The sequence below is a fragment of the Scyliorhinus canicula genome, chromosome 17 (assembly GCF_902713615.1).
Source record: "Scyliorhinus canicula chromosome 17, sScyCan1.1, whole genome shotgun sequence".
Taxonomy (NCBI): domain Eukaryota; kingdom Metazoa; phylum Chordata; class Chondrichthyes; order Carcharhiniformes; family Scyliorhinidae; genus Scyliorhinus; species Scyliorhinus canicula.
This window is the reverse complement of record NC_052162.1, coordinates 60,986,439-60,999,131: the sequence shown is the minus strand read 5'-3', so window position 1 is coordinate 60,999,131 and position 12,693 is coordinate 60,986,439. Positions and strand designations below refer to the sequence as shown.

The 12,693-nt window shown below is 51.0% G+C and overlaps 1 protein-coding gene across 1 annotated transcript in view; it reads right to left on the bottom strand.

Annotated features, from left to right (window-relative positions):
* Positions 1-12,693, bottom strand: part of LOC119952109 (ecto-NOX disulfide-thiol exchanger 2-like) — a 336,912-nt gene that overhangs the window by 206,328 nt on the left and 117,891 nt on the right. Inside the window, exon 3 of the mRNA XM_038775673.1 lies at positions 1,971-2,061. Coding sequence (XP_038631601.1) covers positions 1,971-2,013 — 43 coding nt within the window. The 5' untranslated portion in view covers positions 2,014-2,061. The remainder of the gene's footprint in view (positions 1-1,970; positions 2,062-12,693) is intronic.

Sequence of the window (12,693 nt, the reverse complement as noted above, 5' to 3'; positions counted from 1 at the left end):
GAGTCCTCAGCCCCTCTGAAGAACGGGCCCTGAACGTAACTGGGGTGGCCGAGGCTAGATCGTGAACCAACGTAACTAGCGCGGCACAGAGATGAGGATCCACCAACCCCCACCTAGATGAGCTGTCACACGCGAGTCATTACTGCCTTACAGACTGACCTATCCCTCCCACTGACCATGTCTATTCTCTAGCAGGATCCTCATCATACGCTGCCCGCCCGTCCGGAGTGTTCTCTCCCCCCCTCTGCATCCCACGAGAACACCTGAGAGAGATCCGAGGACACCACCTTGTCCCGATCCCAGCTGTCACTGCCACCCTCCACCAGCGCAGAGACACATACTTTGGTAGGTGAATGTAGTAGACAGGCACTTTCTGATGAGCACCACACAGCTGGATCACAGGACTCAGTTGGGTCCCAGGCACATGCTGAGCCTCTGGACCATGCTATCCTGAAGCTGATGCAGATGCTAGGATACAGCCATGGGGATATCAAGCGACATGCCAGCCATTCTATAGCCGAATGGAGGAGTCCCAGAGGCTACTGACGCAGGAGATGATGCTGGCAATGCGCAGCACTGAGGCAAACACTGCTATGGTAGCGACCGCAGTGGAGACCCTGGTTCACAACATCAGCAGCATGATTGGAGGTGTCCAAGGCATGGCTCAGTAAGTGAAGGGCATGGTTGATCGCCTCGACAGCATGATCCAGTAGCTGAGGGATATGACCTAGTACCAGGCAGTTCTTGATGAGGCGCAGTGAAGCATGTCCCATTTCAAGTTGGCATAGCCGAGGTGCACCAGAGCATGTCCCGGTCACTGGAGGACATCTCCCAATCACTGAGCAGCATCGCCAAGGGCGTCAGCACATGCTGCAGACATTGGGAAGCAGCCAGGGCTGACAGAGCCAGATGATGCAGGGGCAGCCGCGGCTTATTCCAGCTGCCCCTCTGTCCCAAGATGAACCCCAGAGCACTATGCGGCCCCTCCGAACCAAGGTGAAACCCAGACCTTTATGTAGCACCGACCAGGAGGGGGCGCTGGATGACAACACGGAGCCATCCTACAGAGTAGGGCCATCAGCCCCCCACCCCCCTGAAAACAGTGCAGCTCGAAGTGAGCATCTGAACAGGGTGGCATGACGGCACATATGCTGCAGTAAATCGCACCCATCAACTCCCTAGACTGAAACTTCCCAGGGACTCCCCCCAAGTCAAACATTTTTGCGTTTGGCCAGGCTTTTCCAATGGTCAATTTCAACTCTGGCTTCTAAAAGCTTTCTGGTCTTGCAAAACAAGATTATTTTAAAAACATGACTACTGCAGTCCAGCACATCCAGGCTTTTAACCCTTAAATGTTTATAATCCAATATATCTAAAATCCTGCATTTGTCCCATTACTCTGAGATCTTTCTGTTGTTTCTTTCTTTGTCTTTTTACCTTTTTCCTTGCATAATCACTCTTTTTGTCATTTGACCACTCTTACCTTTCTTCCGATCATAGATCTTTTGTTCTTCAACTTCTGTCCCTTCCCCCATCTTTCCCTGACTTTGTTTACTTCAAACCTGTCATCTCACTAACATCTTCCAGTTCTATTGAAAGGTCATCGATCTGAAGCATCAACTGCTTCTTTTTTCAGACGGATACTATCCACCGAGTATTTCTAGCATTTTGTGTTTTTATTTCAGATTTCCAGCATACAGGGGATTTTTACAGTAACTTATTGCAGTGTTAATGTAAGCCTACTTGTAACACTATTGAAGATCATATTATCTGCATATTGCGCTTATAACATACAGCAGTGTTAAACAGAGCGCTTATATGTTAAAGTCCATTTTCAATGTTAAATGTTAATTTATAAAACATCACTTAATCATAATACATGAAGTAAAGACTGATTGAGAAGTGCATGTTATTTGCAAAGTGTTCTGTGCAGCCTAATCTGCATGTACTGAGCAATGAAAGATATTTACCAGGCATTCGGTGGCACCTATTGTCAAAAGCAAGCTGTTCCATTGATAATTCAAGTGGTCTTCTCTTTTCAGACAATTATGAGTGAGTTTCCTGTTTGAAAGAAAAACAAACCAATCAATAAAATTCATAGTTTGAAGATACATGCTGGAAGTGCACAATTAGAACGCATCTTTTTTATTTCTCAAAGTTGCATTTTGTAAATGATCAATTTACCTATTTTACTCAAATTTTGCAATTTCCTCTTGTTCACCATTATTTTGGCAATAAATTATGGCCCACTATGTTCTCGATTAATAATAATAATCATATACTTTTTAACCTACCAAACCATTCATAATTCTGAACAGCTCAGTTAGGTTACCCTTCAGCTGTGGTTAATAAAACAATCCCCAAACTCGCTTGTAGAGAGGCTTGTAGAAGAGTGCATTGTAAAGCAATGGTAAATGGTGAGCAGAGCTATGGTGAGAGTTTCAATTTCAGAAATACAGAAGCTCAAAATTAGCTGCATGGATTTAAAAAATTCCATCACCTTCAATATTGTTAATATTTGATGCATATTATGCATCTTCAGCAGTACTAAGGGTTTTTACAGTGCATTGATCAGTTGTTTAACTTGCTGGTCAGAGCAGCTCACCTGCAGTTTAAACAGCTTTGACACACCTCTTTCTTCCTGGAGGAATAATTTTCATTGTCCAAATTGCGAATAGAAAAATTCATTTTCAACTGAGAGTTAGGCAGACATACAAAAGATAACGAGTTCAGGTTATAACGTTAGAATCTGAACATTTGTGAACTGGTTCTATTAAAACAAATTAATTTCAAATATTTTTTTAAAAAATAATTTTTATTAAAGTTTTCACAAAATATCAACAACATAAATCACAAAAGCTGCTGTGATGTAGACATGCAGTTACAGAGTGTTTATGATTTTTTTGTTTCTGGTACCTGGTTTAATAAAGTTTTTTTAATTAAAATGTTTGTTCAATTCTTCAATTTTGATGAAAGGAATGCATGGCTGAAACAATTGTATATTGGTTACCTCCACAAATTATGTTTTTTTATTTTCAGTATTTCTTTCTTTGTGCTGAAGTGGTTCAAGAAGATTGTGCAACTCAGCCGTGGAATCAGCTGACAATGGGCAAAATTATAATGGGAATATTTGAGGAAGACGCCAGGGCTGCAGAAGGTTTGGGATGCCAGGCAAAGATGCTGGGCAGGATTCTCCATTCTGGGGACTAAGTCCCCACGCCTGCTGCTTGGCCCGTCGAGTGCGGAGAATCACCCCTGACCAGCACTTTGTCAATCACGCACGCGCGACTGGCGCCGATTCTCCGGTCGGCAGTGAATCACGTGCCAGCGTGGAGCCTATTTTGGGTAATTCTCCACCCCGGTGCCGAGCGCGATTTCGGTGGAGGGTCGGAGAATCCCATCCGCTGTGTAGGTTGAGAACTGATGGTTCTAATGGGATCAATGGCAATTGGAGTCCCTTTTTTTAAGGATCTCATTTTCACAAAGGTGCACGGCAGAATGCTTCCAGCATTCCCAAACCCAAAAATGATCCTTTCAGGACGATTTCCCTTTGAAGTCAAAATATGAAATGACAGTTTCCCATCCTTGCGTTAGTTTTTTTTTGCCCAGCAAAGGCCCCTCCACACTTATTAGTCCTCAAAGACATGGGAAGGTAGTGGGCATGTTACTCGGTTAACAATCCAGAGATGAGTGATCAAATATTGCCACAATGCATTGCGAAACGGAATTTAATAAACTTACATTTTTTTGGTGCTCGATCACACTGTCAAAGTTAATAAAATTGTCACCGGAGAAAGAAAATTGTGGGTTTAAATATTTTACCATATAATCCAGGTTAATACTCCAGCACAGTACTTCGGGAGCACTGCAGAGTATTTAAGTGTCAGCTTTCCAGTGAGACATTAAACTGAGGCCCCATTTCTAAGAAGAGCAGGGGCATTCTCCCAGGTTCCCTGGCCAATACTTTATTAATAATAATAATAATAATGATAATAATAATCGCTTATTGTCACGAGTTGGCTTCAAATGAAGTTACTGTGTAAAGCTCCAAGTCGCCACATTCCGGCGCCTGTTCAGGGAGGCCAGCATGGAAATTGAACCTGTGCTGCTGGCCTTGTTCTGCATTACAAGTCAGCTGTTTAGTTTACTGTGCTAAACCAGCACAAACAACAATGATTTTCAATGCATCATGCACGAGTGTCCACCACTGCCCCACTCTCCCGATGATGGCACCACACCCCTTCACCCCCGATACACTCCCTTCTCCCCATATCCCCTTCCCCCCCATACCCCCTAACTAAACCACTTCTCCTCCCTCCCCCCCCCCCCCTCCCCTCCAGTGCTCTCTCAGTGATCCTCGAGGTGCTTAGCGTTCCTTGCTCTACTGCTGCGGCTAGGTATTTCCCCAGGATGCACATCTGAGGTGGTGGCAGCCTGCTGCTTAACATGTCCAGGCGCCTTCGATGCCTCTGGCGGGCATACTATGGGGAATCTGGGGCCAGAGGGCCCTGGCGTACTTGCCTGCACCACATGCACAGACGTGTCACCCTGTTCCGGGTGTTGAATGCGGGACCCGCAGTCGTCAGTGGGGTGGAACTCGGGGGAGCTGGTGGCCACCGTCACTAATCCATAGGGCGGGGCCAGGTTGGCACCCAGCACCCCCTCTTGGTCAGTGCCCATAGGGACCTGGCATTTCACCTCCGGATGGAGCGACAGCTGGACTGGGCCCCAGCTGCCCTGCATCGTCTGCCCCTATCAGCCCTGACGGCTCCCCAATGTCTGCACCATGGTGTCGACGCCCTCCACGATGCTCCTCAGTAACTGGGACATACTCTGCAGCGCCTCAGCAATGCCCACCAGAAACTGGGACAAGCTCTGCAGCACCTCCGCAATTTCTATCTAAGACTGGGACATGTCCTGCGGTGCTTCATCAAGGTCCAATGGTACTGGTTCGTGTCCCCCAGCGAGATGGACATTTTGCAAGGCCCTCAGCCATGGCTGTCGCTGACAGAGCCACGCCACGTACACCTCCACTAATGCTGCTGATGTCATGTGCATCAGGCTCTCCACTTTCCTTTTAAATGAATAGAAAATGAAGCTTCACCCTGTACCTTAAGATATTGAAAGCAGTAGGAATTCCAGCTGGAACCATTCGTATAAACTTCTCATTGATTTTCATTCTGCCAGAAAAGCAAAGAATGCTCAAAGCTGTAGCTTGTCATTAAGTAATGAATGATTAAAGAAGCTTAATCTATTTCTTTTCCATGCAATGTGCATCATGAAAATGAGTAAATTCAAGCATTAAAAGGTTCTCCACTGCAGTTGCCACCTCAGAAATGTTGACCTCGGTGCCACACATTGGCCGCACCATCTCCTGCGTCCATAGCCTCTGGGACTCGTCCAATCAGCTTTAGATCTGCTCGAGTGTTGCTGACATCCCTCTCCGAATATCAGGCCGCAACCCAATGTCTGCATCAGCTCCGGGTTAACCTGGCCCAGAGGCTCAGCATCGGACTGGGACCCAGCAGGCAGGGGGTTGAGGGGTCGCGTGGGTAGCCCAGGGCACAGAGCTGGGCAGTGCCAAATACATTCCCATAATAATAATCTTTACTGTCACAAGTAGGCTTTGTAGCCACCTGGGTTGGCCACTTCCCGAGTTTAAAATGGAGATTCGCAAAGAACGCAGGGAAAAATGGACAGGCTCAGAGAAGCAAGTAGTTTGCAAAGTTTTCCTGTATATTCGACTCGCAGAAAACAGACAGCGCTGAAACCGGCAGCAATCTGAATATTAATGAGCGATTCCCAGGCACAATAGCAACAGTTAGGATAATCGAGGTAAAACCAGACTTTTCGGCGCCAGCAGGTGTCCAAGACAAAAGAGGCTAACGAGCACCCAAGGACCGCCCAGCGATCAGGAAACAGCCCCAGTATTGGGGAATTCAAACCGATCAATTGGTACGTGATCCAATCGATTGGAGTCAGGTACAGGGTCTGCCCAAAAGGGCGCGAAGCCCCTGGGGCCTATAAAAGACAGGTCCCAAGGGCCTTTGTACAGGCGGAGAAGCTGGACTCGAACTAGGGTCTGGGGACACACTATGGCCGTTGCTGTTTTCGCTGTTGCTGTTCAACTTTGACATGTGTGTTTTTAATGCTGGTTTTCCTTTTGCTCTGTTTCCGGGTGGGTCTGTCTGTTGGGTATGGGTGCGGGGTATGTGGGGAATGTTGGGGGTTTGTATTTTATATGTTCTCTTCTGTACGGGGCTGGGGGTTGGGGTGAAACTGGATTTTGGAGAGCTGTGTCAGAAGGGTGGGGTGTGGCAGTGTGAAAGCGCGGGTTTTCCTATGGTTTCCCGCGTGGCGGGGCGGAGCTGGGGGTGGGGGCGTGGCCTCTAATGGTTTTCTTTCCCACGCTGAAGCGGTGCCAAGGATGTGTGGCAAGAGGGGGATAACCCCATGACGGGATGGGATGGGTTTTGGCGGGAGCTGCCGGGGTCAGTAGAAGTCAGCTGACTCACGGAAGTACCATGGAGGGTGCGTCGCGGCTAGGAGGGGTCCTAGCCTTGGGGGGGGGGGGTATCGGGTTGCTGCTGGAATGGCCAGGAGGGAGCTGGTGTGGGCCGGAGGGGTAGAGGGGAGGCGTTATCGCCATGGGGAACGGGTCGGGCGGGGCAAGCTGGCCTGGGGCGAGCAGTCGTTAAGCTATGGCTAGTCGGCGGGGGAGAGGGGCAGGTTGCTCTCTGATTCGGCTGATTGCCTGGAACGTGAGGGGGCTGAATGGGCCGGTTAAGAGAACTAGGGTATTTTCTCATCTGAAGGGGTTGAAGGCGGACGTGGCTATGCCCCAGGAGACTCACTTGAAGGTGGCGGACCAGGTTCGTCTGAGGAAGGGGTGTGTGGGGCAGGTTTTTCACTCAGGATTGGACGCGAAGAACTGGGGAGTGGCGATTCTGGTGGGGAAAAAGGTGGCGTTCGAGGCGGCTGAGGTGGTGTTGGATAAGGAGGGCAGATATATTATGGTGAAGGGTAGGCTGCAAGGAGAGAATGTGGTGCTGGTTAATGTATATGCCCCGAATTGGGATGATGCTGGCTTCATGAGGCGCTTGTTGGGCCGCATTCCGGACCTGGAGGCAGGGGGCCTGATCATGGGGGAGATGGGGGAGGCACGGGATCAGCACCCACTCTGGCGCCTGGATGTGGGGATGCTGGCTGATGAGGAGGTGTGTAGGAGGGTCCGGAGAATTATTGAGGGGTATCTTGATACCAATGACACGGGGGAGGTCCGGGTGGGGATGGTCTGGGAGGCTCTGAAAGCAGTGATCCGGGGGGAGCTGATCTCCACCCGGGCCCATGGGGAAAGGAGGGAGAGGAAGGAGAGGGAGAGACTGGTGGGGGAGCTCCTGGATGTGGACAGGAGATACGCGGAGGCACCGGAGGAGGGGTTGCTGGGGGAACGGCGTTGTTTGCAGGCCAAATTTGACTTGTTGACCACCAAAAAGGCGGAGACACAGTGGAGGAGGGCACAGGGTGCGGTATATGAGTATGGGTAGAAGGCGAGCAGGATGTTGGTGCATCAGCTCCGTAGGCACGATGCGGCTAGGGAAATTGGTGGAGTGACGGATGGGGGTGGGAATGTAGTGCAGAAGGGGACAGAAGTAAATGGGGTCTTTAGGGACTTCTACGAGGAACTGTACCGGTCGGAACCTCTGATGGGGAGAGGGGGGCATGGAGAGCTTCATGAACAGGCTATGTTTCCCAAGGTTCCAAGAGGAGCTGGTAGAGGGGCTGGGGGCGACGATAGAGTTGGAGGAGCTAGTCAGGGGGATTGGACAAATGCAGTCAGGTAAGGACCCGGGGCCGGACGGGTTCCCGGTGGAATTTTATAAAAAGTATGCGGATCTGGTGGGCCCCCTGTTGGTGCGAGCCTTCACTGAGGCATGGGAGGGGGGGGCTTTGCCCCTGACGATGTCGCGGGCACTGATCTCTCTGATCCTAAAGCGGGATAAGGACCCCTTGCAGTGTGGATCATACAGGCCTATCTCGCTCCTCAATGTTGACGCCAAGTTGCTGGCGAAGATCCTGGCCACCAGGATAGAGGATTGTGTGCCCGGGTGATACACGAAGATCAGACAGGATTTGTCAAGGGACGGCAGCTCAACGCGAATGTGCGGAGACTGCTCAATGTTATCATGATGCCGGCAGTGGAGGGGGAGGCGGAGATAGTGGTGGCGCTGGACGCCGAGAAAGCGTTTGATAGAGTTGAGTGGGGGTACCTGTGGGAGGTGCTGGAGCGGTTCGGATTTGGGGAGGGATTCATCAAATGGGTGAGGCTGCTCTACGCGGCTCCGATGGCGAGTGTAGTTACAAATGGAAGGAGATCGGAGTACTTTAGGCTCTACGGTGGGACCAGGCAGGGGTGCCCCCTGTCCCCCTTGCTTTTTGCACTGGCGATTGAGCCTCTGGCTATGGCGTTGAGGGAGTCAGGGAGATGGAGGGGTCTGGTGCGGGCTGTGGAGGAACATCGGGTATCGCTGTGTGCGGACGACCTGCTGTTGTATGTGGCGGACCCAGAAGGCGGAATGCCGGGGGTGATGGAGCTGCTAGCGGAATTTGGGGGCTTCTCGGGCTATAAGCTAAATTTAGGCAAGAGCGAGGTATTTGTAGTACACCCGGGAGATCAGGAGGAGGGAATTGGGAGGCTCCCGTTTAAGAGGGCGGTGAAGACTTTCAGATACCTGGGGGTGCAGGTGGTCAGGAGTTGGGGGACTCTCCATAAGCTTAATTTTACCAGGCTGGTGGAGCAGATGGAGGAGGAATTCAAAAGGTGGGACATGATGCCGCTATCGCTGGCGGGTAGAGTGCAGTCCGTCAAAATGACGGTTCTCCCGAGGTTCTTGTTCCTCTTCCAGTGTTTGCCCATCTTTATCCCTAGGGCCTTTTTTAGAAGGGTGACCAGCAGCATCATGAGCTTTGTTTGGGCGCATGGGACCCCGAGGGTGAAGAGGGTCTTCTTGGAGCGGGGTAGAGATGGGGGGGGGGGCTGGCGTTACCCAATCTCTCGGGGTTCTACTGGGCGGGCAATGTGTCGATGGTGCGCAAGTGGGTGATGGAGGGGGAGGGGGCAGCATGGAAACGGATGGAGAGGGCGTCCTGTGGAGATACAAGCCTGGAGGCCCTGGTAACAGCGCCGTGGCCGCTCCCTCCTACGAGGTATACCACGAGTCCGGTGGTGGCGGCTACCCTCAAGATTTGGGGGCAGTGGAGGCGACATAGGGGAGAAGTGGGGGGCTCGATGGAGGCTCCGTTAAGGGGGAACCATAGGTTCGTCCCGGGGAACATTGATGGGGGAATTTCAGGGTTGGCACAGAGCGGGCATCAGACAGCTGAGAGACCTGTTTATTGATGGGAGGTTTGCGAGCCTGGGGGAGTTGGAGGAGAAATTTGGTCTCCCCCCAGGAAACATGTTCAGGTATCTGCAGGTAAAGGCATTTGCTAGACGGCAGGTGGAGGGATTCCCTTTGTTTCCCGCGAGGGGGGTGAGTGACAGGGTGCTTTCGGGGGTCTGGGTCGGAGAGGGGAAGATATCTGATATCTACAAGGTTATGCAGGAGGTGGAGGAGGCGTCAGTAGAGGAGCTGAAAACTAAGTGGGAGGGGGAACTGGGGGAACAGATCGAAGATGGGACATGGGCTGATGCCCGGGAGAGGGTTAATTCTTCCTCCTCGTGTACGCGGCTTAGCCTCATTCAATTCAAGGTGCTGCACCGGGCCCACATGACTGGGACGAGGCTGAGTAGGTTCTTTGGGGGTGAAGACAGGTGTGTCAGGTGCTCGGGGAGGGGAAGGGGGGAAAGGGGGGAGGGGAAGGGGGGAGGGGAAGGGGAGGGGGAGGGGGAGGGGGAGGGGGGAGGGGGAGGGGGAGGGGAAGGGGAGGGGGAGGGGGGGGAGGGGGAGGGGAAGGGAGAGGGGGGAGGGGAAGGGAGAGGGGGAGGGGAAGGGGAGAGGGGGAGGGGAAGGGGAGGGGGGAAAGGGGGGAGGGGAAGGGGGAGGGGAAGGGGGGAAAGGGGGGAGGGGAAGGGGGAGGGGGAGGGGAAGGGGGAGGGGGAGGGGGAGGGGGAGGGAGGGGAGGAGGGGGAGGAAGGGGAGGGAGGGAGGAGGGGGAGGGAGGGGAGGAGGGGGAGGGAGGGGAGGAGGGGGAGGGAGGGGAGGAGGGGGAGGAGGGGGAGGGAGGGGAGGAGGGGGAGGGGGGAGGAGGGGGAGGGGGAGGAAGGGGAGGGGGAGGAAGGGGAGGGGGGAGGAAGGGGAGGGGGGAGGAAGGGGAGGGGGAGGAGGGAGGGGGAGGGGGGAGGGGGAGGAAGGGGAGGGGGAGGAAGGGGAGGGAAGGGGGAGGAAGGGGGAGGGGGAAGGGGGAGGGGGAAGGGGGAAGGGGGAGGGGAGGAAGGGGGAGGGGAGGAAGGGGGAAGGGGGAAGGGGAGGGAAAGGGGGAGGGAAAGGGGGGAAGGGGAGAGGGAAAGGGGGGAGGGAAAGGTAAAGGGGGGACGATGACTATGTTTGTTTATTTCATTTTAATTTATTTTTAAGTTCTCCTGTTGTGGTGGGGGGGGGGGGGTGGGGCGGGGAGGGGATACATGTGTTGATACGGTTTGGGGGGTGTACAGTTTTTATGGATTACTTTGTTGCATTTCATTGTTTGTTGTTAGATTTTATATTTTCTGTAAAAAATTCCAATAAAAATTATTTTTAAAAAAAAAGACAGGTCCCAAGTTCAATTCGCTCTCTTGGCAGTTTCACTCGATAGACTTCTCGGCAGAGTCACGCAGCAGCTCAAAACAACACTTGACCCTGAACTGCCTTGCAGCTGCACCACCAAGTAAGTGTCCAGTCAATGCACGCTACGAGATAGGCGCTCCTGACCCTTAGTCCGTACCAGCTGGAAGCCTGCAGTCTCAGGATTAAACAAGAGGCCGTTGTTCCCTGACCCAGTGGGTTCTTTTCCAAAGATATGTATTGGCCTGTAGCGGTAGAAGTAGCTTAGTTTTGTAGTATTTATGCATGAGTAGCGATTGACTGTCTATATAATAAATGTGTTTTGATTTGAACCTTACTAACTGGTGTATTGAGTTATTGATCAGCACTTGAACCTGAACCTCGTGGTGGTATCATAAAGATACCTGGCGACTCTAGAGCAAGGGAATAAAACAGAGCCAATTGAGTGTAAAGCAAACTCACCAAAACGAGCAACAGCTTACATTAACACTGCAATGAAGGTACTGTGGAAAGTCCCTAGTTGGCACATTCAAGTGCCTGTTCAGGTACACGGAAGGAGAATTCAAATGTCCAAATTACCTAACACCACATCTTTCGGGGCTTGAGGAAGGAAATCGGAGCACCCAGTGAAAACGCATGCAGACGTGGGGAGAACGTGAAGACTCCGCAAAGACAGTGACCCAAGGCGGGAATCGAAGCTGGGACCTTGCGCTGTGAAGCAACAGTGCTACCCACTGTGCTTACATACCATTGGGGGGGGGGGGGGGTTCTGGGGTCAACTTCCCCGTGTGGCCACCGGTGTAGGTCGTTGACCTTCTTGCTGCTCTCGGTGCTGGTCCTCCTGGTGACCCTGCCTGAGCTGATAGCCACTGCCACCTCTATTAAAGCTGCATTGGCTGTCCTATGGCTTACCCTTCAGGATTCTCGGGGGAACAGCACATTCCTCTTGGCCTCGGCCGCCTCTAGGAGCCTCCGCAGGTCTACATCCCAGAATGGTGGGGCTGGTCGTCTCGGCGCCTTGGCTGCGAGCTTCGTGGAGTTGGCTGTGCAGGAGCAGTTTATGGGCTGCCCTACCTTGTTAGCAGCGGATTGCCAAGTGCGGTCCTGGCGAATCTGCTGCCGAGCCTTGATTTGCAGCGTGAAGCCTCCTTAAGTGGACCAATTAATATTGGATTGCGGTGATGGTCTTGCCAGGCCAAGTGTCAGGAAGTTCACGGCAGTTATCGCTCGCTACCGCAGTTAGAAACATTTTCACTAAATCGCGCCCTATGTTCTTAAAATTAGAGAATTCAAATTCAATTAATTAATTAATTAATTAATATATATCGAAGTCAAAACCAGTTTAGTTTTGGTGATAACAAATTTAGTTTGAAAATCTTTATCATGACTGTATGCACCACAAACATTCTTGTGTTTAGTCTGTCCAAAGAAACGCTGCCTTTTTTGCTTCACCATTTCTGTCATTTGTAAGCAGTAAACCACAAATAGTCCAATAAGCCTCTTGTTTTAAATACTCAACTTGTGCAGGACCAGGTAAATAACCACTAGTGCCAAGAAAATGCACAGCTTGAAAAAAAAAAGCTTTTACAAGCTCCACTTATATTTTACAGATTGAAGGACTTTGTGAAACAAATGCATTTAAATGCTTGCATTTACTAATTTTCATGATTTACATTGCATGGAAAAGAAACAGATTAAGCTTCTTTAATCATTCATTACTTAATGACAAGCTACAGCTTTGAGCTTTCTTTGCTTCAATGGCAGAATGAAAATCAATGAGAAGTTTATATGAATGGTTCTAGCTGGAATTCCTGCTGCTTTCAATATCAGGGTGAAGCTTCATTTTCTATTCATTTAAAAGGGAAATGGAATGGCTACAATCTTTTTCTCCATTTGTCAAAGCTTTTTAAAACGAGAGAACCAACAATAA